The sequence below is a fragment of the Aspergillus neoniger genome (genome assembly GCF_003184625.1).
Source record: "Aspergillus neoniger CBS 115656 unplaced genomic scaffold BO87scaffold_51, whole genome shotgun sequence".
In the NCBI taxonomy this organism is placed as follows: Eukaryota; Fungi; Ascomycota; class Eurotiomycetes; order Eurotiales; family Aspergillaceae; genus Aspergillus; species Aspergillus neoniger.
The window spans coordinates 38,366-61,878 of NW_020291179.1; the positions used below are offsets into that span (position 1 = coordinate 38,366).

The 23,513-nt window shown below is 51.4% G+C and overlaps 8 protein-coding genes across 8 annotated transcripts; 4 read left to right on the top strand and 4 right to left on the bottom strand.

Moving 5' to 3' along the window:
* Window positions 1-3: 3 nt before the first annotated feature.
* On the bottom strand, window positions 4-4,488 carry BO87DRAFT_463154 (uncharacterized protein; the record flags this gene model as incomplete). Its single annotated transcript, XM_025629217.1, has 8 exons — window positions 4-182; window positions 229-1,744; window positions 1,793-1,843; window positions 1,891-2,611; window positions 2,667-3,676; window positions 3,728-3,759; window positions 3,810-3,997; window positions 4,082-4,488. 8 exons carry the CDS (start codon window positions 4,486-4,488, stop codon window positions 145-147), a joined length of 3,963 nt encoding a protein of 1,320 aa, XP_025474742.1. The 3' UTR covers window positions 4-144.
* A 1,277-nt stretch (window positions 4,489-5,765) lies between these two features.
* Window positions 5,766-6,493, top strand: BO87DRAFT_345045 (uncharacterized protein). The gene is made up of 2 exons (XM_025620850.1): window positions 5,766-5,994; window positions 6,072-6,493. Exons 1-2 carry the CDS (start codon window positions 5,787-5,789, stop codon window positions 6,347-6,349), a joined length of 486 nt encoding a protein of 161 aa, XP_025474743.1. The 5' UTR covers window positions 5,766-5,786; the 3' UTR covers window positions 6,350-6,493.
* A 578-nt stretch (window positions 6,494-7,071) lies between these two features.
* Window positions 7,072-8,221, top strand: BO87DRAFT_410640 (putative NAD binding Rossmann fold oxidoreductase; the record flags this gene model as incomplete). Its single annotated transcript, XM_025626353.1, has 2 exons — window positions 7,072-7,398; window positions 7,481-8,221. 2 exons carry the CDS (start codon window positions 7,072-7,074, stop codon window positions 8,219-8,221), a joined length of 1,068 nt encoding a protein of 355 aa, XP_025474744.1.
* Window positions 8,222-8,908: 687 nt separating this feature from the next.
* On the top strand, window positions 8,909-14,181 carry BO87DRAFT_401450 (uncharacterized protein; the record flags this gene model as incomplete). The annotated part of the gene is made up of 6 exons (XM_025625609.1): window positions 8,909-9,296; window positions 9,360-9,376; window positions 9,407-11,017; window positions 11,893-12,049; window positions 12,145-12,256; window positions 12,375-14,181. The coding sequence occupies 6 exons, from the start codon at window positions 8,909-8,911 to the stop codon at window positions 14,179-14,181; spliced, it is 4,092 nt and encodes a 1,363-aa protein (XP_025474745.1).
* A 1,841-nt stretch (window positions 14,182-16,022) lies between these two features.
* On the bottom strand, window positions 16,023-17,931 carry yap1 (putative bZIP transcription factor AP-1/Yap1; the record flags this gene model as incomplete). The annotated part of the gene is made up of 2 exons (XM_025625610.1): window positions 16,023-16,173; window positions 16,235-17,931. The coding sequence occupies 2 exons, from the start codon at window positions 17,929-17,931 to the stop codon at window positions 16,023-16,025; spliced, it is 1,848 nt and encodes a 615-aa protein (XP_025474746.1).
* Window positions 17,932-18,753: 822 nt separating this feature from the next.
* Window positions 18,754-19,159, bottom strand: BO87DRAFT_194698 (uncharacterized protein). The gene has a single exon (XM_025618503.1). The coding sequence runs from the start codon at window positions 19,045-19,047 to the stop codon at window positions 18,844-18,846; it is 204 nt and encodes a 67-aa protein (XP_025474747.1). The 5' UTR covers window positions 19,048-19,159; the 3' UTR covers window positions 18,754-18,843.
* A 1,085-nt stretch (window positions 19,160-20,244) lies between these two features.
* BO87DRAFT_194741 (uncharacterized protein) lies at window positions 20,245-21,603 on the top strand. The gene is made up of 3 exons (XM_025618505.1): window positions 20,245-20,513; window positions 20,569-21,304; window positions 21,357-21,603. The coding sequence occupies exons 1-3, from the start codon at window positions 20,463-20,465 to the stop codon at window positions 21,443-21,445; spliced, it is 876 nt and encodes a 291-aa protein (XP_025474748.1). The 5' UTR covers window positions 20,245-20,462; the 3' UTR covers window positions 21,446-21,603.
* Window positions 21,353-23,365, bottom strand: BO87DRAFT_194718 (putative integral membrane protein Pth11-like). Its single transcript, XM_025618504.1, has 4 exons — window positions 22,842-23,365; window positions 22,742-22,778; window positions 22,245-22,689; window positions 21,353-22,166 (listed from the first exon to the last, which is right to left on the bottom strand). The coding sequence occupies exons 1-4, from the start codon at window positions 23,031-23,033 to the stop codon at window positions 21,761-21,763; spliced, it is 1,080 nt and encodes a 359-aa protein (XP_025474749.1). The 5' UTR covers window positions 23,034-23,365; the 3' UTR covers window positions 21,353-21,760.
* Between the last annotated feature and the right edge of the window lie 148 nt (window positions 23,366-23,513).

Genomic DNA, 23,513 nt, shown 5'->3' on the forward strand with positions numbered 1-23,513 from the left:
TGTTGCGGAAATTGAGATAGGAATATGATTTTCTCACTTCTCGATATCACGCCGGATAAGTTAGCAAGTGCACAAATTGAAGAAAAACAGGTACAGAGTCATTCTTCCCCCGACTGCCGTCTGACGTATTCGTTTATGTACCCCTCAGGCTCCTCGGCTGAAGCGAGCATTGTAATGATCACCTATTGGGGTTAGTGTGCTTGTTATACATCTTATGCTGCGTCTTACCTCGTGTCTTTCGCCCTGCTACCCTGCCTCTAGCTGCTCGCTTTGGATTGGTCCCCTGGCTGGCATTAATCGAAGAAGGCCTGCTGCTTCCGGAAGCAAGCTTCTTGGGGGTTGGCTTGCGCTCGAAGTACTCGCTGACGGGCTTTGTTTGTGGCTTCTGATCCACAGAAACCTTTGCTCGTTTGTTTCCAGTGGAGCAAGATGCGGTGGCATGCGCAGCTCCATCAGCAAGCTCATTACTAGGGGGACAGGTCGGCTGTTTTTCAAGGGTTGCCAGTGTCCGAGACACGGGTTGACGAGCCCTGGCATATGTGCGGCGATTTAGACGGGCTGGTCTGTCCTCTATGGACTGGCTCCGCCACTGACTGGGGCTGAAGTTGCTCGCGGCCGATGATTTGCGTTTCTGCCCTGGGGATGTCGTACTTTGTGCCTCGAAAGTGACGCCTTTTGATCTAGTTTCTTTCTCTTTACTGCTGCACTTCGTTTCGAGCGCCTTCTCATCATTCATGTCTTGACGGTCTGGCTGAAGCACTTTGCTCTTGGCTGACATACCAGCGGTTTTCATTCTTGGAAGTGTTCCTTCTTGTGCAGCGACGCTGGCTGCTCCTGTCGATTGGGCTTCATCAGGCTTGCTAACTGAATGGACCTCATTCGGAGCCTGTTGCTCTGAAGTAAGAAGTAGCATAGCTGCAAGGTCATCCTGATCATTACCGAAGACAGAACTATCTATCGGTGACCGTTGGCGGAAGCTTGAAAAAGGTACAATATTGGGGTTCTGCGCCGAGCAGAAAGGCTGTTTTGCGGCGTCGTTTTCTGTCGGGTTAGCTTTTGCTGGGAAGGGCGAAGAGATAATGCTTGCTTGAAAGCTTTCTGCTTTGTAGATCACTTCTGTAGCCTTGTAGACATCCTTTTCTAGAATAGAACTTCGAGCCTTTGAGCCACCAACGCCCTGGTTTCCACCAGGAGATGGGTCCGGGGAGTCGCGGGCGGCATGTCTGCTAATAACTGTGCGCAAAGTAATTTCCAGGCTGCTCCATGCTTCCGAGGCTGGCTGATCAGGTGTGACAAGGCCCGCTTGACCCAGCGTTGCTTTCAGTTTGTTCATCCACTTCTCGGAATTCTGGACCCTTCTGAGTAGTGATTTTATCTCTTCTGCCGCCTTCCCTTTGCTGCATTCGAGGCCCGCCTTTTCTAACATCGTAGCCTTGAGCTGTGACTGGATAAGAACACACTCATCTTTCTTTCTCTGCAACTCCTTGCAGAGCATGTCATTTTTGCTTTGAAAATCCTCGATCGACTTTGATCCCTCTTTGCTGATTCTGGAGCATTCATTCTCAAGACTTGAAATCCGGTGAGCATCTTCTTCAATCTGATGCTGAAGAGATGTCTGCTCCGCCGCGCTCAATGACACGGCCTCTGTAAGTCTTGCTGATTCGTGCTTCTCCTCTTCTAGCTTGGATGTTTTCTCAGATAGGTCATTTTTGAGACACTCATTCTCCTTTTCTTTGGACCCAAGCTATACCAGTCAGCATCTTGACAGTAACAGAGTTCCACGCTTGCCTACCAGGAGTTCCAGTTCGTTCACTCGCTGCTTCATCATGTCTTCGCGCACTGTCTTTCTTGCATCAGTAGGTTTCTGCCCTCAATCGTATTGGAACTTACTCGATCTCGTCGTGTCTCAGCCAACTGCATGGACACCTTGCTGAAATTTCTCTCAACCTCGGATTTCCCTCGTAGGAGCTCATGGATTCGCTGGTCGTATCTTGCCCGATCCTGTTCTCGGGAGATAACACTAGCTCTACTGAGCTTTTTACGAACCCTTGCCTCCACCGACTTGACCTCATCCTTCAGTGTTGCTACTTCCGCTTCGTACCTCCGGATGCGACAATCGTCATCATCCACCTTCGCTGATGCAATTTCCAGCGACCCTCTCAATGCCTTATTTTCAAGTTCCTTAATTCTCAAGGCTTCCTCGGCCGACTTGGACTGTTCCGACAAACTTTGGATCTTACTCTCCATTTCGGCCAGTGTCTGCTCAAACCGGCGAGTCTCGTCTTTCAATATTTGTCTCTGGTCTGGTTGCTGCATCGCCGATAGTCTGGCTTTCAAAGCTGTAAAATGATCGAGAAGACCGCTTTCTCTCGCCTCTAATCCCTTCATTGAGACATTTATGCCCTCATTGGCGGCCGCCAATTCTCGAAGCGTGTTTCGCAAGCTCTCATTAGTGTCTGAATCTTTCGAAATATTTGCCACTAGCTGATTGTCGCTGACAATATGCTTCTCAATAATCTCCGTCTGTGCTTTCAGGCTCTCGGCCAGGCCTGCAGTTGCCTCAGTCCCCTTTCCGATACCAGCATTCAGCTGGTGCATCGCCGAGTCCATGCTAAAGCGCCTTGTTAGCTGATTGAAAGGGGTTTTGCTTATAATATGCAGCTTACCGCGCTGAGAAGGCGTGGATAATGTCTGTGCATGCTGCTACATCAGCCTTTCCTGACGAGATACCCTCCCGCAACTCTCCGAGTGAAGCTAGACAACCGCTGAAATCACCGCTCAGACCCTCTTGGAGAGACTTTATGGAAGCAACATGTTGATCGCCCAGACTTTTTAAAACGGCATCGAAACCTCCTCTGATCTCACGTTGATGAGACATAATCTTGTCCAATTGCATGGACTGGGCTCTGGAACAATTTTGAATGTAGACCTCAAGAAGACTTGATCGTTTCTTCTCATCCGACAGCTGCGTCAAAAGGTAATTTGATCTCTCCTCAGCATCTTTCAGACTTTGCTTGAGCAGGTCGTTTTGGCTCTCCACCTTTAAAAGCTCATCCCGTTTATGTTCAGCGTTGGTTGAAGTATTGGCTAACTGTGCTTTTGCTTCTTTTATGCTGGTGCTGATCTCGTTTCGCTCTACCAGCAACTCTTTCCTTGTTCCTTTGAGCTGAATAGCCTCGCCACGTAAATTCTGAAAGTCGCAGCCAAGTTCATTCAAGAAGCTTCTAAACTTCGCGAACTTCGACCTCCATGTTTCCATGCGGGACTTGTAGGCTTGGAGCTGAGATGATTGCTTCTGGATCTGCTGGCAGAATTCCTCCAGTTGGCCTTTCAGCATATTATTTTCCTCTGCCACTTTGGTAATCTTGGCCTCCATTTGCTGTTTGATCTTAGAGGCGACCATTGCACTTTTCTCGCGATCTCTGATGCGGTTGATTAGCAACTGGAATAGATCTTCTTCTGATAATTTGGGCTCTCCATCTTCAGAGCCACCAGTGGATGGGAGTCTGGCACTGAAGGTGCTTTTCTTGTTTAGACGGCGACGCTTTGTGATTCTTGATGTTTGGTTTGTAGCAACCAACAAATTTTGCTCGGTCGCTTTGCTTTGATGTTCACCAGAGATACTTGTGTTGGGTGCCTTGCTTCCATGCTCTGTCACCTCGTTTCTTTGGGTGTTCTAGGTTCTCGTTAGCGGGAAAGGGAGAGACTTGATTTAATCACTGCCTACCTTTCTGTGTTCCATGGAAGTGGTACGTGTGTCTTTATTAACAGGTCAGTGAACATCTCCTATATCATCGTGCTTCACATACCCGGCGCTGCATGTTCTGAGACTGCCTCTAAATCAGCGGACGAGCGTTGGCCAACTTGTGGTACGGAAACATCTGCAGAAAGCAAAGCGTGCGCATGCACCTTGCCCCGTGTTGTCTCTAAAGAGGTGACCGCTGGTGCTTGTGCTTCGAAAGATTCATGCTGTGAAACCAATTTCAGAGTACGTGTGCTGATGTTAGAGTTCGCTGGATATGAAGTACTGCTCATTCAAACGAAGGTTAACCTAGCACCCAGTGTCAGACATATTACTTACCTTTCTCTTCCCAGTCCCTTTCGAGTGACCAAGGACACATCCTTGCCACCATCGAGATGAGCATCAGCCCCAGGAGGCATGGTATTCAGGGAGGAGCGTCTTGCTGGCTGCAGGGAGAACAAATTTGGACCCTGAGTAGGCCGCTGGAAGCAAAAAGCTGACATGTCAATACCAGAACTCTGAGGGCGTTCCATGAGTAGTGGGGAAACCTGTCTGTTAGGTACGTGTCTCTCCTCCTCTGAGACCATAGTTGCTTCGAGCTCTGGCGGGAGGGGGTCATTTTGATCTGCCAAATGCAAGAGTAGCAATTCTTCCACCTCGTCATAGGTAGTCCCATCGGCGAGATCTGTAATATCGGGACATACTATAGAATCCGTCTCGGACAGCGGCTCTTGCTCGTTCTGCATCTTGACGCGACTGAGAAATTTGAACATCAGATCCTGGGTTTTCAGTGCATGACAAGGGAGGGGGTATATAATCACCTAGTAGATAAGAAACTGACTAGACTTGTAAGGATATGAGTTCCTAAGGGCGACAGCACAGAATATCACAATATAAGTTGCTGCTTTCACGTCTGTACTCTTAGTATGCGTTGTTCACCATGCAGTCTCCCTCAAATGGCCTGCAAGTCTTGTGAAGAGAGAGAAACGGGACAAGAAGTATACTGAGTGACCAAGAAAGATGACCCCTCGTGACTCGAATAGTGAAAATGCACAAACGGAAGCCAGTGACTGCCGAATCGAGCATGATAATGCCCTTTTGTTAATTCTACCGAGGCTAAATTGTGACTGCACAACATACTACTGATATTCGTCCATCCGTCAATGATACTGTTAACTACTAGTCATCGTGGTTTCAATATTAGTAGCCATGTAACTTCGCCGTCTTTGCTACCTTGGCCTCTATGAGAACCAGAATGTCAACCGTTGATATTTGGATCGGTGTCAGGTCAGAGAAAAGACTGTTGACCTACAAGGCCGACAAGGCGTCTCACCGGGCCAATTATGGGCTGGGAAAGATGGCACTGCCATCTATTCCAGACCTCAATTATCACTGCCCTATAATGATACCCAACCTATAGCTCTGCCATTCCCTGAAAGATCAAGGTCACAAAATTTCTCTCCAGAGATATGACATTCTGCAGAGCTAAATTTGGTGATGTCGCATTTGCTTTTTCTATAGCGCAGGTGTATAATTGTGATCATTCGTCCAAATGGTCCGACGCAGCCTCACTTGCGCCCGAGCAGATGCAGAACATTTGAAGACTTATGGAGCCCTCGTGCATCGGCGGCCAAGCCACCTTTACAACTGGACACTTTTCAAAGTCTATGCAGAATTGGTGGTTGCAGTTGGCGCCGATGTGCCACTAAGTCGAGTTCCGTGTCTCCGATTTGACGATTGCGTTTCACCCTCAAACCAGTGAAACTGCATGATCCCGGGCCCTCCCACACAGTCAAACACTCCAGCCCATCTTCAGGATTTAGGCTGTCACAGTTAAGCCTATCACGGAATAAAATGTCGTAGTGCTGCGTACACCAGCAAATTCTTCACAAATCTCGCACCCCTGATGACCTCATCGACTCCCATATATGATATGATGAGCACTCTTCCCATGCCTGACTATTCTCAACTAAACTTTTTATTTATAAGTGTTATTTATCGATCCAAAAACCTCTCGGCGTATCTCACATTTTGTACCCCAAGAATGATCGGCGTCTCCATGTACTCAATACAGCCTTTGTGGTTGGTGTTAAGTGTGCTATCTTCACCAGCGGTCGCACAAGGTATACTTAATAGTGTCGACAGCCAAGATGGAGATGGCGAATCAGAGTCATCTTCAACGACGCAAAATGTTTCCTCTAAAGGAATGATTATTTTGTGCACCATCGTGGCATTGGTGTTGGTTATCGGTGGTATGTCTCTGAGGATTGAAAGAGGTTCAAGAGTCCGTTAAGTGGTCGAACAGGCACTGACAATTCTGCTGTCATAGTGTTATTCACCGTTGTGTTCATTACCGTAAAGAAGAGGAGCTCGAAGACACCAAAGACATCCTCCTTACCAGATGAAGCAGCCACAGAAATCACGGAAAGATCGTTGAGTGGCAATACACCGACTGAAAGGGACGGATCTAGATCCGATACTCTGAAACACGAAGAGATTCAACCAGATATAGAGAAGAATGCTGGCGTTGATCCAAGCCGACCGCACAGGAATACTTGGATGAAGCAAAGAGGATGGGGATCCTACTTTTCTTTCGGGCGCGCATAAAGTCGTCTCACAGGAGCGATCCAGCCAAAAAATATATTTGATTGAGAGCAGCTCAGCGTGATGGCTTTCTTTCCAGTTATTGTATTTTTCATATTCTTTCTTGTCGTGCCATCATCCCCCCACCCCTTGATGTACCTTTGGAGGATACCCCGCACTCAGTAGATCTGAAAGTGAGTCCTATATGGGGTAGAAGCTTGAGAATCAAGGAATGACAAGAATGATCACACCGATAGTCACCCAGTCTGTCTGTAGGGGAGCGTCAATTTCATGGAAAGCCTTGCCCAAACAATGTTGAGTGGGGACGCCCCGCGGTGTGCTGCAGAGAATCATCCAATCAGTCGCACCAATTCCATGCTCCGTGGATGACGGCAAGTCTTTCCGTCCGGAGTGAGCAACTCCACCCGTCTTGGTTCTACACGACTGTCTATCGGAGCATGAATATCTCTCCGCTCCATTGCATAAACAACGCAGAAACCCAATTACTGCCCACCTACAGAGGGGGAAATATGGACTTGAGGTTGAAGAAGGAAATACTCCCCATCAGCATGGCTGGACCCAGGACAATGTACTCTGAAGCCTCCAGAACATATAAGGCCTCTGGATCTCGCCCAGCAGGTTTCATTTCAATCCAATCAACGAGAAATCTTGTGAATATCTTATATTGAATTATCAAAACCAATCTCACTCTTCTTCTTTATTTACACACAGAAATTCATCTCACAATGCCTATTCAAAAGCTCAAAGTTGGTATGGCTGGTCTGGGCCGGATAGGCAAGGTCCATGTCCATAACTTCCTTCACCAAACCCCACGGGCCGAAGTTGTCGCAGCCTTCTCCCCCGACCCAGCTGAGATCACATGGGGCAGACAGCACCTAGAGCCGTATGGAGTTACATTATATGACAACTACGACAAGATGCTGGAGCACCCCGGCTTGCAAGCAGTCGTCATCGGGACGGCAACCTCGGTACATGCCGAGGAGACCATGAAAGCTATCGATCGGGACCTGCATGTCCTTTGTGAGAAGCCATTGTCAATTGATGTGGAAGTGGTATGTCTCAAATATCTAATAAAACTGGATCGCTAGCCGTAGTTTCTCCTCCCACCCTTGCATATGGCTTACTCCTTGGCAGTGCAGAACAGTTGCGCAAAAGGCCAAGACCAAGCCACACTTGAAGGTGATGTGTGGCTTTTCTCGGAGATTCGATGACTCCTATCGCGAGGTCTACGATAAGATCAGCCAGGGCATGATCGGGCGTCCCTCCATCGTGAGAAGCCAGACTTGTGACAAGTACGACCCCTCGGGCTTCTACGTTGCTTACGCTGCGTGGTCGGGTGGTGTGTTTGTTGACATGTCTGTGCATGACATTGACTTGACTTTGTGGTTCATGGGGGAGGACTCGGTCCCCAAGAGTATCTCCGCCCATGGCATCACGGCTGTCCAGCCGGAGTTGAAGAAGTACAAGGACTACGACAACGCCGTCGGAATTGTTGAGTTTCACAATGGCAAGATCGCCTACTACTACTGCTCTCGAATGATGCCCCACGGACAAGAAGATACGACGGAGGTTATTGGCACCGAGGGGAAGCTATCTGTCAACATCAACCCACAACGCAACTTCGTCAACTACTACCACAATGGAGGCATCACTCGCGAGGTCCCCGCGAATTTCCACGGGCGCTTCGGAGGTGCCTTTGTAAACGAGGCGAATGAGTTTACTGCCTCTTGCTTGGATAACAAGCCACTGCCTCTTAAATTGTCCAACGCAGTCAAGGCTGTTGAGATTGGCGCATACCTTCAGGAGGCGTTGGTGACAGGGAAGCAAATCCACTTCGATGAGATCGGCAGAAGGATTGAGAAGTCTCAGTTGTAGGATGGATGGACTGAGTATTCAATCTGCTGCAAGCTTTGACTTTTACTCATATTGTTCGAATTTTAAAAAATATCTAAGGTGTTCAGAATACCTCGTACTGCTTCCTCACTCTGTATTGGACGTAGTAGATTAGTTCAATTAAGCTGGGGAAAATGGCACTATTCCAAAAACGGCATCCCCGCATTCCGCCGGGGCCTTTTAACCAGGGAGATCATCGAATCATCGACTCATGACAACCAGTCCGTCCCAGCGCTTCCATGGTATTTAGTCTGCAACGCGAGCAACATGGTGTTTATCACCGATGGTGTGACTGGCTCCACTGCGTCGTCAAAGGTCTCAGGGGACGAGCGGGTTCCTGAGCGCGTCTGGCCAGGCTGCCACGCCAGCTCAAGCTCCAATGACGAAATGCACGGCTGACGACGCCCACGATCGACGAGAGAGCTCCATCCAGCCAGCCAGGGGTGTCGTTTCTCCCCATTCAACTTCAACACTGGACTCCGCTTCAACCCCACTCTCCGTTTCACTTCTTCATCATCATCATCCCATTGCTTTCTTCCATGCTGGCGGACAGTAAACTCCCCATTATATTTGACTACCTCCACGGCTGGATCTCCGGGACGTAGTTACTTCAACATGTATCTAGACTTCTCCTTCTCCAAGAGCCTCGGTATTGGCTCGCTCACTACCATGCTTCTCTCCGCATTTTCACCACGAGAGCGTGCGCTCGTTGATCATCAGCCAGCGCTGCCTCCTTCCTATCCGCTGGCCGTCCGAAGTCCCTATCTCTCGACATGGATGCCCAGCGATCAGGTTCAGACGTTGCCGTATGCGGAGCCTCAGTTCTGGGCGGGACAGAGTCTCACCTGGTCGGTTATGGCTCGCGTCGATGGCCAGGCGTACAGTTTGATGAGCGTCAAGAATCCGGGCGAGAACATCCGTCCTGCTATCGTTCGAAGCGCCGAGTACACTGCGACCCATTCAGTGTTTACTCTTTCCGCTGGTTCGATGGTTTTCACTCTGGACTTTTTCTCGCCCATATCGCCCTCAAACTATCTGCGACAGTCCCTCCCTTTCAGTAAGATATCGTGAATTCAGCAAAGCTTATTGTATTTCAGTAACTGACCATTTGATGGGAAAGGCTATTTGACAGTTTCTGTATCGGAGGGTTCATCCAAGAACATCCAGATTTACTCTAGTATCGACGGAAGATGGACGGGCAAGCCGCAACACACTACACGTGGTTTCCGTGAGATCGGCTCCACGGCCGTCTTTTCCTTGGGGTTGAAGAATGGCGTCCCTTACTCTGAAGTAGATGACATGGCCACTTGGGGCGAGGCGATATTCGCCTCTCGTCCGACTTCCAGGTCCAAACTCTCCTTCTCATCCGGTAAACGTGGTGATGTGCGTTCTCAGTTTGTCAGTACCGGGAGGCTGGTCGACAACCGCCAGTCATGGGCTCCAGGAGGGATTGTAGCCCTTTCGCACGACTTAGGAAGGGTTGACAGCCCAGAATCAGTGACATTTGCCGTTGGACATGTGCGCGAAGAGTCCATTAATTACCTGGGCAAGCCATACACCGGTTATTACCGATCGCAGTACCCGGATAGCCACAACGCGGTCTCTTACTTCCTTGACGACTATGACGACGCTCTGCAGGAGTCCCGGGTGCTCGATACGGAGATGGCCAAGCAAGCCAAAGCAGCGGCAGGCCAGAAGTACGCCGATATCGTCACACTGTCGGCTCGCCAGGCGTACGGAGGGATAGAGGTGACCATTCCTAATGACACTCTGGACACCACCGATGTTCTGGCATTCATCAAGGAGCTTTCCAGCAATGGTAACCTCAACACAGTGGATGTTATCATGCCCGCCTTCCCAATTTACTACGTTCTGGACCCGGACTACATCCGCCTTTTGCTGGAACCGATGATGAGATACCTGGCTGCTGGCCGCTGGCAAAAGCCGTATGTAATCCACGACATGGGCAAGCATTACCCCAATGCCATCGGGCATGACGATCAGAAGGCCGAGCCAATGCCGATCGAGGAATGTGGAAATCTAATGGTACTGATCCTGGCCTACGTGCGAGCAACGGGTGACACCGAATGGGCCGCCCAGTACACTGACCTCCTGAGGGGCTATGCGGACTACTTGGTCGATAATGGTGTTGATATCACCAAGCAGCTGTCTTCCAACGACGCGGCTGGTGCACTTGCCAATGAGACGAACCTTGCCATCAAGGCGGCCGTCGGTATCAAGGCATTCGGCGAACTAACGGGACTTTCCGAATACTCTGAAATCGGCGAAGCGCGCGCGGATCTGTTCTTCACCCAGGGCCGTGGAACAGACGGGAATAAGACACACTTCGTGCTGCAATACCCCGACAAGCCAGCCTCGTGGAAAATTCCATACAACCTCTACCCAGATGTACTACTTGATCTTCAGACCTTCCCCAAAGCGGCATACGAAATGGGAAATACCTTCTTCAAGTCTGTTCGAGCTGAATATGGAGTTCCGTTGGATAACCGGCAAGACTGGGCCAAGTCGGACTGGAACATGTGGTTGGCAGGCACATTTGACGCCGACACTCGGTCTGAGTTTGTGGATGATCTTTGGAGTTTCATGACCAACGGAAAACACAACTGGCCGTTCTCCGATCGGTACGTTGCCACATCCGCCAAGGGACGGAGCCCTGGGGTGCCTGTGTTGTGCCGAGCTCGCCCAACAGTGGGTGGTCATTTTGCCCTGATGGCACTACAAGGGCCCAAATCTCTTCAGGCTGCTGTGTCGAGGCAGGTTTTTGGTGAAGGAGGCAACAAAGGAGGCAGTGGCAACCCGGAGATTCTTTTGAACCAGGGAGAGAATCTGTAGACTAGGCAAGAGACTCTTGTGTGTCGCAATATCAATTGTGAATATAGTACATATGATGAGGTAGATTAGAGGTAAACGGGTAATGTCGATCATTTCATGAATTAGCTGCTGTGCCAGTGCTGTCAGGTACTTTCCTGTTTGGGCCCGACTTGAAGTGTCACTTGGGCATTGTGTAGATTGGGCGAGATCTAGATAGATCGACCCTGTGGTGAATGAAGTCTAAGGAAACACCCGCTGCAGAAATTTTTCGAGTTACTCCGTAGATATCGACCCATTCACCTATCGGTGTTACTCCTGGTCCTAATTAGTTACTGCTACTTTTTTTCCCTAGTGGTTGTGGGTGTTGTTGTTGTTGTTGTCCCTTGCGCCCGTTTGCTGGAAAGCTGCCCCTGGTGCTTACATAAGCGAGGAGACATCACTTCGGCTGGCAGCGACTCTGAGTCTCTCTTTCGCCGTGTTCCAAACCGCCTCGTCGTGCTTGCTTCCTTCTTCCCCCCAGTCGTCTTTCTTCGTCTTCTTCCTCTTCTCTCGCCCCGTCTCTTTTCCTTCTCCTTCTGCCTCATCATCAACTACTCTTGACCTTTTCTTTCTCGCTTTTCCGACCTCTACTTCCAGTCCCTACTCATGGCTTCTGTAAGTGCTCCCTCTCTTGTTTCTGCCCCCGTATAGCTAAGCTGTGATGTGATGGCTGTCCAACGTCATGCCCCCCTCTGAATCCGCGCGTTGGCGATCCTCCAACGCGCTCAGATAAGATCTTGTCTTCCTCCGTGCTGACCTCATGCTCTTTTTTCCTTGTCTAGCCCCGTCCTCCACACAACTTCGGTCCTCAAGGCTATCCCCTCCCCAACGGTGCTGTTCCTTCTGGTCCCGTCCCCGGCGCCGCCCCTCTCCTTCCCAACAATGGTCGAATCATTCAGAATGGTCCCGTCAGAGTGCTGTGCATTGCGGACGTGCGAGGTATGTGCTCCGGATCTAGCTCCGGTAACGATCCCGGATTGGTAGACCCGATTGAGCTGATTTGGGAAATCTGTTTTGCTTTTTCCTCGGCGCAGGTAATCTGAAGTCCTTGAATGAGTTGGCCAGGCAGGCCCGTGCAGACCATATCATCCACACTGGTGACTTCGGTTTCTACGATGACACTTCGCTCGAGCGCATTGCAGACAAGTCAGTGACCTTCCCCGTCCCCCGATTCGTGAAGCTGCTTTCAGCCGCTAGAGAGCTTTCATGCATGATAAACATGTGACCCGATCGAACTAACACCAATCTGCATCTCGACGATTAGGACTCTTAAGCACGTGGCCCAATACTCTCCCCTGCTCCCCGAGAATGTCAAGCGCACGATCGCCCAGACTCCTCCCCAGCAGTCGATCAAGCAACGATTCACCCCCGATCAGCTACCCCTCTCAGAGCTTCCCATGCTGCTCGACAAGCGGCTCACCCTCGATGTTCCTGTCTACACTGTCTGGGGTGCCTGCGAGGATGTTCGTGTGTTGGAGAAGTTCCGTTCGGGAGAGTACAAGGTTGACAAGCTGCACATCATCGATGAAGCCAACTCGCGGCTACTCGACATTGGCGGTGTGAAGCTCCGTCTCCTGGGTCTGGGAGGAGCTGTGGTTATGCACAAGCTGTTCGACAATGGCGAGGGCAAGACTACTATTGCTGGTGGTCAAGGCACCATGTGGACAACCCTACTGCAAATGGGAGAGCTGATTGACACAGCAAACCGTGTATACGACCCCTCAGAGACCCGGATCTTCGTCACGCACGCGTCGCCGGCTCGTGAGGGCATGCTGAACCAGCTGTCGGTCACGCTCAAGGCCGATTTCTCCGTCTCCGCTGGCTTGCACTTCCGTTACGGCTCGTCCTACAACGAATTCTCCGTCAACCCCTCCCTCGACCACTACCGGGGCAAGCTCGCCGCTTCCAAGGCTTCCTTCAATGATGTGTGGGAGACTGTCCGCGGCGAGGTCGAGGCCGCCATTTCGCAGAACGAGGCTCAGAAGACTTTGCTCGACAATGCCCTGGAGGTGGTCACCAAGATGCCTACCGTTGCCAACGGTGGCAACCCGTTCGGTGGACCTGCTGCTCCCGGCAACGCAGCTGGCCAGGTCGACGAAAGCGCCTTCAAGAACATGTGGAACTTCAACTTGGCGGACGCAGCATTCGGCTTCTTGGTGCTTGAGATCGAGTCGGGCCGCATCGCTACCGAAATGCGCGCTCAAGGATTCAACTTTGCCCACCGTACTGGCAAGCCCCAGCCCGCTGGCCCAGCCCAGCCCGCTCCCGTCCCCGCTGGCGCCCCCGCTGGAATTGCCTCGCCTCGCGTTCCCGGAGCTGCTCCCCAATTCGGTCAGGCCCAACCTGTTCCCGCCCGCACGGGTCCCCTTCCCCAACAGCAGGCCCCAGCTCAGGCCAAGGCTCCCGCCGCCGCTCCCGCTCGTACATCCCCCGTTCCCGTGATTCCTAAGCCTGCTACGCCGCAGCCTGCCGTGACGTCCCCGGAGAGAACCACGACCACCGAGGCCAATGGTACCGCTCAGCCTGAGAAGCCCTCCGAATCTCCGCTGCCCAAGATTGAGAAGAAGCAGAGCAACGGCCTCTTCGTCTCGAACGTTGAGAATGAACAAGCTGTGCGTGATCTCTTCCCCGAGGAAGACAAGGCCAAGATCACAAAGATTGAGAAATGGGGCAAATACAACAACCATGTCGTCCACTTCGCGACTGTCGAGGAGGCCAAGGCTGCTCTCGATCGCCAGCCTGCCGAGCACAAGAAGCCTACCCCTGCCGGTCAGCCCCGTAAGCCCAACATCAAGTTCTTCGAAGACCGGGGCAGCCACCGCGGCAATGCCGGTACATGGCAGAGCAGCAACCGTGGTGCCAACGCCCCCCAGCGCGGGTACCAGAGCGGAGGTGCCAGTGACAGCGAGACTAACCGCGGACGTGGATTCCGTGGCCGAGGTGGTGCTGGCCGCGGCGACCGGGGCGGACGTGGCGGCCGTGGCGGTCGCGGTGGGTTCAACAAGGGAGGTGCTCCGACTTCAGACTCGGGACCAGGCGACAAGCCCGCTGCAACTGGAGGCGACGCTTGATATGTGTGATTGCGCCTGATTCCCCGTTCTGATTTCATGTCCACCTTTGTTTCTCCAATTCCCCCATTCTATCTTTCTTTCCGAAAGTGTTATTTTCTACCCTCAGCCATCTCTTCTTCCTGTCCAATGTTTTCATTAATCTCACGCTTTTCGATCGGTATTTTAATTTTCTATTGTTGTGATACTTGCTAAATGACGTCTTTTTCTCTTTTCACCTTGTTCTTGTCCTTTTTCAGCGAGATGTGCGTCAAACTTCTTTTCCCATTCATCTTCCTCTTTCCTAGTAGACACTTCGCGCTGGCGACGGGATGAATCGGTTACTTTAACTGCTCAATTCCATTTCCCACTCGGATCTTTAGGACCCCAGGAGTCGTTGGTGCGGATCCGAAGGCAGAAGCAGAGGCGGAGACAGAGAGACTCAAGCGGAGTTGCAAGCAGAAGCAAGCGGAGGAGGAGAGGTGGGTGTGTATGTGTGCTATCGAACTTGGTATGATATTATGGTCTTTGATTTTGTTGGGTGGCCGCGGGAAACGGGAATACAAAAAGCGAAGGGATATTTTATCTGAGGTTACTTTGCGAAAAACGAAAAAAAGAAGAAACAAAACCACAAAACGGCCAACGGCGAGGATTCTTTTGTATTCTATATTCTCCTGGAACGGACCAATATCGATACCCTTGTAACTTCATGCGGTTTGTCTACTACATACTAAGTAGCGTTCTATCATCTGATAATATCCTAGTAGTAGTGATAGTAGTAGGTAGTACTACAGCTATCGCCAAGGGTGTTCTGGACAACATTGACTGAACAACGATGTTGCAAAATAGTCTACGAATTAACTATCTGTTAGTACCCCAATACTGCAACTTTACCGCGACGGGCGGGGTTTGTTGACTCTCTCAGACTGCGCTGCCAGGATATATATTCCGGGCGGGTATGGTGGTCTGGCACTAGTAAGTAGTACATCGGCAACAACTGAGTCTTGAAGCTTTAAACTTCATTACAATGGACACTACTAGTAGGACTAAACTAGCCAATAGTATGACTGTAATGCAACGGATAGATGTTTGAAGAATCAATGAGGACATCAATTACTAATATGTAGGAGGACTATCGGAGAAGAGAGAACTGGCGTATTATTACTTCATGACTATACAGAGATACAACCTCACCCATAGACATACGCCAATTACGCCCAGATAGAAAAGAACCCTTTCGCATATTTCCAAGGGTAGGTAGGTAGACAGATAGATTGACAAAGCAATATATCACTCGAAATCCCCCAGCCACCCAGCTTTTTTGAGTACATGTGTGGTGTGGTGGGCTGAAAGATCAAGAACCAGCGGTGCATATACATAGGAACAAGCACGCAACCCAAGTGGTAAGATAAATGAACGAAAGAATACTCCAACGGTGATGGTGTACAGTCTGCCAACCCGAAGCTTCCTATATTGCATTAAAATTTTCCTGTGCAAACCACGCCTCCTGTTCGCCTGCAGTGGTCTTCGTGAAAGAAAGAAGAAGATAGTAGAGAAAGTACAGTCATAAAAGTAGATGGAGAAATGTAATATGTGTGGGGGAGGTTATTGCCTTGCTCCAAAAGTCTTTCCGTGAAAAATTGTCCAATCGGAAATTGCGGTAAATAACCTGGAGTACTCCGTGATTTTTCACTTTGGGTTCGTGTGAAAAACCTCCCATATCCAATATTCCCTTTTGTCGTAACGGCGTCAACAACAGCTTTGCATTACATGTATGGGTATCTGAAACGCAGAATGATGGCAACGAGGGCAGTATGCGGCGGGCAGCGCAGGTGCGAACTAACTTATTGTTTCCCCTCGCTTGACTATTTCGCCCGCCCCATGATGTCGTCAACATCTTGCTGGTTGACGACCACACCGCCCTCCGAACACCGCGCCTTCATGCGTAGTTCGGAGCAAAGATGATCGACATCGAGCTCTCCGTTGCGGAATCTCTCCATGGATTGCAGACGATCCCTTGAAATAAAAGATGTTAGTACAGAGGTAATTATTGGGGGGTCCAACAGGATAATCATACCATATCTTCGTGCAACTCAGCATCTGAGACTTATCTTCTCCAGGCACAACCTCTTCATCCAACTTGCTGTCGATATCTGCGATCAAGTCTTTCTTCGGCGGTTGTTGGGTGGCCGCTTCCGTGAGGTTGTGTGAAGGGCTTCCCAGATCGGGCAGGGGGAAGGCATCGTCAAAGAATGTTCCAAAGTCCTGAGACAGGATTGCATCCTGAGGCTCACGCCAGTCTCCGAAGAGAACGGGATCGAACTGGCCGCCGTTCTGCTGAGCAAGCGTATCCAGACCCGCAACATCCTCGTGGGGAGCCTCCTGATTAGGGGTATTTGACGCGCTTTGGCTGTTATGCCGGACGGCTGGAATGGGGTTATTGATATTGCCACATGCCATGCCAAGTTGCGCGCAGAAGGATTCCTCACCATCGATGGTGGTATAAGTGCAGCCATCATGAGCACCGTGGTGGTGATGAGCCTTAGTAGCAGGAGAATTAATAGTGGGTTCTGGGGATGTGCCGTTGGACGAAAGACTCTGGCTCTGGTGGGAATCGGACGAGGAGGATGGCGAGTCAGTTGTAGAGGAATCATGCGTAGAGGTGGATTGAGCCGTGCCGTTGTATAAGGACACCTTCGGAGTGGACTTCCTCGTGGACGCAGGAGTGGAACCCTGGTGGGACACGGAGCTGGGAGTCCTGCCCGCGGGCGCACCGTTGGACTGAGCACTGCTCAGAGAGTTACGGCTCACAACACCGGGCACACGGGAGTCATTACGCGACGTTGCTGTTGATGGCTCTCCTTTAGCACTCTGCTGCGCCTTGGACAATTGGCCGTTATTGAAAATGTGGGAGCCCGGAAGATCCCCGAACTTGGGGAAGTCAAACATGAAATCATTGTTCTGAAGGCCATACGATCCCTTGTTGGGATAGGCTCCGGGGATGGCATTCATGGCAGAGACACCAGTTCCCGTGGTCAGCCAGGAGAGACGCTTGCGATACTCTTTCAATTCGACTTGCAGGCGGTCGATTTGAGCACGGAGCAACCCATTTTCCTGGTTCGCGTTGTCAGAAGCCTTTTGCAGCTCATCTACCTTCGTTTCCAGGTCCTTCAAATGTTTCTCCTTGCGTTCACGGAACGCTCGCTGCGCAGCCCGGTTCTGTGCCTTCCGCTTCTGCGAGTTTGTTAGTGTCACGGGACTCTCGGCGCCCACATCGCGATAACCGAGCATACGTACCGAGGTTGGCTCGGAAGTCAAGGGCTTCCTTCCTGGCTTCTTTGCCGCCTTTTCATCGCTTTCTCTTCGCTTCTTGCCGGAAGCTTCATTCTCATCCGCATCGCCATCGATGTCCTTCCTCTTCTCTCCCGGCTCGGGTTCCTCCGATTGCGGCAGGCTCTCGGGAAGATCACCAATCAAGTTCTCGGAGCCTTGAAAGTCAAAATCCAGCTCGGGGTTGAAGTCCAGGAAAGGACTTTCATCATCGCCATAACCCAGGCCACCCGAGTGAGGGTTAGAGGGGTCGAACGCAGGACTCATATTGTAACTACCTGTGGTTGCAGGGGTAGACTCGGGGTCTGACTTGGAAGCCGGGGGGTGGGAATTATTTTGCTGTTTTGCGGGCGGATTGTTGGAGGAGAGAGCAGCGAGGAGGAGATCTTGCTGATCTGGCGACAGGTAAAGACCGTGCTGATAGAGGGAATTGTAGTCGGCCATTGTGTTCAGAATATCGCAGTCGACAGTGATAATTAGAGCGGGAAGGTGTTGAAGCTGTGGGGAAGTGTCAAGTGTTGCTCAACAATGGTGATCTCCAAGTAATGGTAGATTCGATGAAAAGCAGGCCGGGCTTCCCGCCCGTTCGTTGTATCGATAGGTGGCCCCCAGAGATGGGTCGAGGAGGAGGGGTTCCGGTACGATGACACCGGCAGAGACCAGAGGAGGGGCACAATATTATTTTTTTTTTGACGACTGAAACAAACCACCGACAGCTGTCACGTCACCGTGAACTGCAAGTAGAGTTGTTGGGGGAAGCAATCTGAGTCTGGAAGTCTCTAGAAGGTGTTGGGGAGACGGGGTGTTGCGGGAGAAGTGAGATTCGGAAGACAGATGAAGTTGATGATGACAATGCGTGAAGGAGAGGCGCAAGGCAGGCGAGACGCACAAGCCGCAGAGAGGTCTGTCTGACGAGCCAAAACGGGGCTAAGGAGAGGCAGACTAAAGACGAATCACAGGTCGTGAAAGAGGACAAGAGGGAGGGGAGAGGGGCTGGTCAGTGAAAGGAAAGATGGGAAGAGGAGGATGATGCAAGATGGGTGAGAGGTAGGGGGATGCAGTAGGGCGAAAGAATGCGAGACCCGTCGTTAAGGGTCTAGCCGAATGGAACGAAATTGTGGCACCGGGTAGGGGGGAAAGATTGGTTCTTGATGCGGGTTGGAAGAAAGGAAGAGGGGGGGGAAGAGAGAGAGAGCGTGAGAAGAGGAGAAGGAAGAGGAGGCCGTGGATGGAACAAGACAAGCCTAGTAGTGAGTAGTACTAAGAGAGAGGGCAGATGGAATGGAATCTTCGACTGAACTAAGAGGGGGGCGATGGCCTCGAGGGGCGGTGGATAGAATGGAAGATGATGATTGGCTACAAAACCCTGCAGAAGGCAAAAAGTGTAGCCTGAGGTGTTCTGCCGGTGCAAACCTCAGGCTGCAAGTGGGGAAGCCAGTGACTCCTGCTTAGAAATCCAACCCGAAAAGCCTCTTGCGATTTATTCTCTCTTCGCCCATTTGCTTCTCTACCACTTCGGCATTGCTTGGTTCCTTGGTTGGTCAACCTCTTTACAATCATCAACCTGACGATGGATTTGACTCTCGCAGCACTCTTCAGCCTGAAACTGGTACGAGGCACTAGTATTTAGTCTCTGCCTCCTTTCTAGCTAGTCTATCTACGCCATCGCTAGATAGGTAGATGTCTGCCCCCCTCCCTGGCAAAACCGGGACCGTCCTTTGTCTGGACGATGCTACTCCGTACTAAACGAACCGATCGACTGTCTCACCCAAGAAAAGTGACTCATGGGGCGCCACTTTTCTCGGACGCGGACACGGGTTCTTTCCTTCGCCGTCACCTCACCGCCCCCCAGCTTCAGTGTTAAGACCAGACAGACCCTCCGACTTTCGGTGCTCATGCTGATGCCTATCACTCTGCGATTTCGGATGCCTCGGAAGGATTACTGTATTCCAAATAGTTGCCCGTCAACCGCGTGGTTTCTCCATATGAGTATTGTAGCAGCTAGGAACTATCTCGAGTGCACCTCGTAAGCCGGGGATAACCTAGATTATTTGGCCAGAGCTCCCCTACTCTCGGTCGAATGCATGGCCACCCCGACCGATCACAACCGGGGCAAGCGGTGTGAAACCCACTAAGGGATCTGGATCTCCGATGCTTAAGGTTTAGCCTATGGCGACGAGTAGTCTGCCACGGCTGACGAGTCCTAAGATTGGATGGCCATTGATCTCCCCGCCCTGTTTTGACTGCTGGACTGCCGCTGCCGCTGCCCCATCAGTATCAACTGTTGCTGTAGCCTGTAGCTTGTAGCATGTGGCATGTGACATGTAGCCTGATAACGCGGGTTGGACGGACACCTGGCAGATCTCGGGCCAATTATCACCCCCATCGGTTGGCCTTTGTTCCGCAGCCGAATGACGTGAGGATCGACTGTGGAAGCGGACACCAACCAGGTGTTGACCCGTTGACCCGTAGCTTAGATAGTGGATGCGGGCGTGGCCTGAGATCGGAGCTTTTCTGGACTTCGGCAGCCTGTCTTTAATGTAACCGTGGGGAAGTCGAACCGGGACTAGATAGTGACCGGCCCAAGCCTGAAGTTGCAGGAATTTATTGCTACTTTGCCATAAGCGTTAGCAACCCAGAATGTCCACTAGTGAGTTAGTGATGAATGGTACTTTGTCGCAGCAGGAGCGAGCGAACGCAGATAACGGATAAGTTAAACATGTGACTTGCGCCCATGCATCTGTGGCGGTGCGAATACACGTGATAGTAACGAGCCGCAACGGGGCCCCCGCCACAGCCCAGTCTTATCCCCAAAGGCGACTTCTTCTTATCTGCAAAACCTCAGATTTGCTCCAGCCCGACCGCCACTCCACCCCAACGACTGCCATCATCCTGCGCACTCGCCATTCTTTCATCCTTTGGTTTCCCGCAGGACTTAATTACCTTCTCTCTTTACTACTTTTAATAACACAACAATGTCGGACGTCGCTGCCCTGGAGGCAGAAGTCAAGGAGTTCAAGCTCCAGGTACGCGCCTACATACCCATCACCGTCCGTCCGTGACTAACCGTCACTCTCCCAGCTTGAAACCGTCCAATCGAGTTTGCAGGTAGACCCAGACAACACGGAATTGCAGAGTCTCAAAACTGAGCTGGAAGAACTTATAAACCTCACCGAAACATCCATTGCCGAACTCAAACCTCCCGCGCCTCCCGTGTCTCAGCCGCCGGCGTCCGCGGCCAAGGACAACAGGGCCAAGGATTCTTACGCTTCTCAACCAACATACCGCAAACCGACGGTCGAACAAACGGACGAACCGTCAACTCAGACCTCCTTTTCCGTCAACGAGCACGTTCTCGCCCGGTGGGTGTCGGGCGACAACTCGTTCTACCCAGCGCGTATCACCTCCATCACCGGCTCTGCGAGCAACCCCGTGTATCTCGTCTCGTTCAAGTCCTATGGGACGGTGGAAAATCTAACCTCCAAAGACATCAGGCCCATCTCCGGCAATGACTCGCGAAAGCGCAAGGCTGATGCAAGCTCAGGCAATTCCTCATCACAATCACCGGCGCCGCCGCCGCCCCACTCGAGCGTGATCTCCGCCGCCGCGGACATTAATCCCGCGTTGGCCAACCAGGCGCGTAAGGAGCCGAGCAAGGTGAGCGATGGGCCGGCGCGCCCGGCCAAGGTGCCCCGGAAGGTGAAGGCTACGCGGGAGCTCGAGGCGGGCAAGATGAAGTGGAAGGATTTTGCCAGCAAGGGTAAATTGGGTCGCAAGGAGAGCATGTTCCGCACGGGCGATGGAGTAAATGCCCGAGGTGAGTGGACTCTTCCGATAGACCACGTGCGACAGCACACTGACTGCAATAGTGGGCTTCACTGGCTCTGGCCAGCAGATGCGCAAAGACCCTGGACGTTCACGACACGTCTACCAACAGGGCGAAGAGGAAGGCTACTAACTGGGCCTCAAGATGGATGGGGCTTCACTCTGTTATTTTTCTGTCCCTACCGTGTGTCACATCGCTAACGGGCTATGGTGTCAGATCTAGTGAAGCGAGCCAGTCGTACATACTATAAAATTTTGATATCCAGACGCATCATCGTTAATGATGTGATGCGACATTGTAGTAACTTTATGTTCATGTCTAGTTTTGGATCACTGTTCTGTTTGTAGCGTGCCATCTAGCTGGAAACCCTGACGATGATCAACTGCCACTCGCCCAGCTACATTTGGAGTGACACCACGGAATCGTCATCCGTTTACGCCAGTAGTATTATAGCGCCCTTTTGCTCTCCTCGATCACTTGGAAGTCGGTCTCAACCATGATTCTGCCTTCTTCACTCTCGTCTTCCCTGCGTTTGGAGTCCATCTCGACTCGAACAGTCTGTGTTGCAAGCAGACTTTCGTCCCAATCCCTGGGCCTCCTCACAGGGGCGTTCTTATGTTGACTGGATAGTTTATTCTCCGAGCTACCCAGATATCTTCCCGCACGCGAGCCGAATATCCGCTGAATGGTGTAACGCAGCAGGGGTTGCAAGGTAGGCAGACAGGCACAAACAATCCCGATGCACGGCTCCACACTGGACCAGATGAAGACATCACCCATGATCCAGGTGATATCCACGGACCTGCTAAGAAACGTCATGTAATAGATTCGAATGAGACTCGCCACGCAGACACTGCAAACAACGTTTTTGTATCAGTTTCCAGACAGGATGAGACATGGGAAGGAAAAGGCGGGGTTCAGCACGACATACAAGCTGCCAAGTAGAAAAATGCTGCAGACCAAAACCTTCTGGGTGGATCGCATGTGAAGCCTCCAGATAAGTGGCATGGGCACCAGCAGAATAATCACGTCCGTGGTCACATTTGCGGCGGCGTTCCCAATATAGAATGGATAAAGATTGTAGACGCAACGGCCGCCAGCGGGATCAGCATACTGCGTCCAATAGTATGAGACAGGTCGGCAACAGACGAGGAAGGCGACGGTGCAAGAAAACCAATATCCGATGGTCAATGCGACGCAGAACCACATCGCCTTGTTCATTCCAAAAATGCGACGGTAGAAGAGGATGACCGAGAGCTTGATCAAGGGCACGGTAACGACGTATATGAGGACATATGCGAACAGAATCTGCACCACCTTGATCACATCGTCTAGGGGTATAGCCCATACATGCTTTCCAAGGCCATAGTAGCCTCCTGAAGATGGCTGGTCAGTACGCTTTCTTCGTGTTTGTTCTGGCGAACGAACCGATAATGGTGGAGACAAAATTCGCAGTCACAGACAGCTGTAGCCATTATGATCATCAGTATCTCCATGCTGTGTCTGAGGAATGCTCACAAGTACGTACCAAAGCAGCAACTATCATCCAATCATCCGCGGCAATGGAAGCTTGTTGCACCCGCGTTCTGGCGAGAAATCGAAAGGCAATGGCGATGGCCGCCAGCACGTATGTGACACTCACAGCTGCATTGTTCACTCCACGCCGGCTGGCTGTCAAGTCCGTCCCTGGTGGAGGATCCCCGAAGACGCTGCTGGACATGCCTGTTGCCACTTGCAGAGGAAGACATATCGAGTGGACTGGAATGTACCACCGGGCCCTTAAGATAGAAACCAGGTTTGACACACGACCCTGTTAGTAATAGGCCGCAGTGCATCTAGTGAGCCAAACCCGTCAATCACATTCAAGTCCTTGGATGTGGCACGCCGCTAGGATGCTCTAGCGATCCTTCCAGCCCCGGCCCCCAAACCAGGCGGGCCGGCGGGTCCGCGTCTTTGACAGCGGGTGGCTTCACTCCCGGTGCCCTTGCCATCTCGAAGGCTCAATCTGGCCGTTTTGACATCAAATTCCTGCGAGATTTAACGTCTGACAGGTCTAGGATCCTACCGCCAACGCAAGTTTCTTTCAATCACCTCCCGCGTCGCACGGTATTGGCAGACTCGCTAAATGGATTTGGCGCTAATTTATCATCCTGCGAATCAATCGGGCCTGTAGACTTACCCATTAGGGTAACCACTAAGT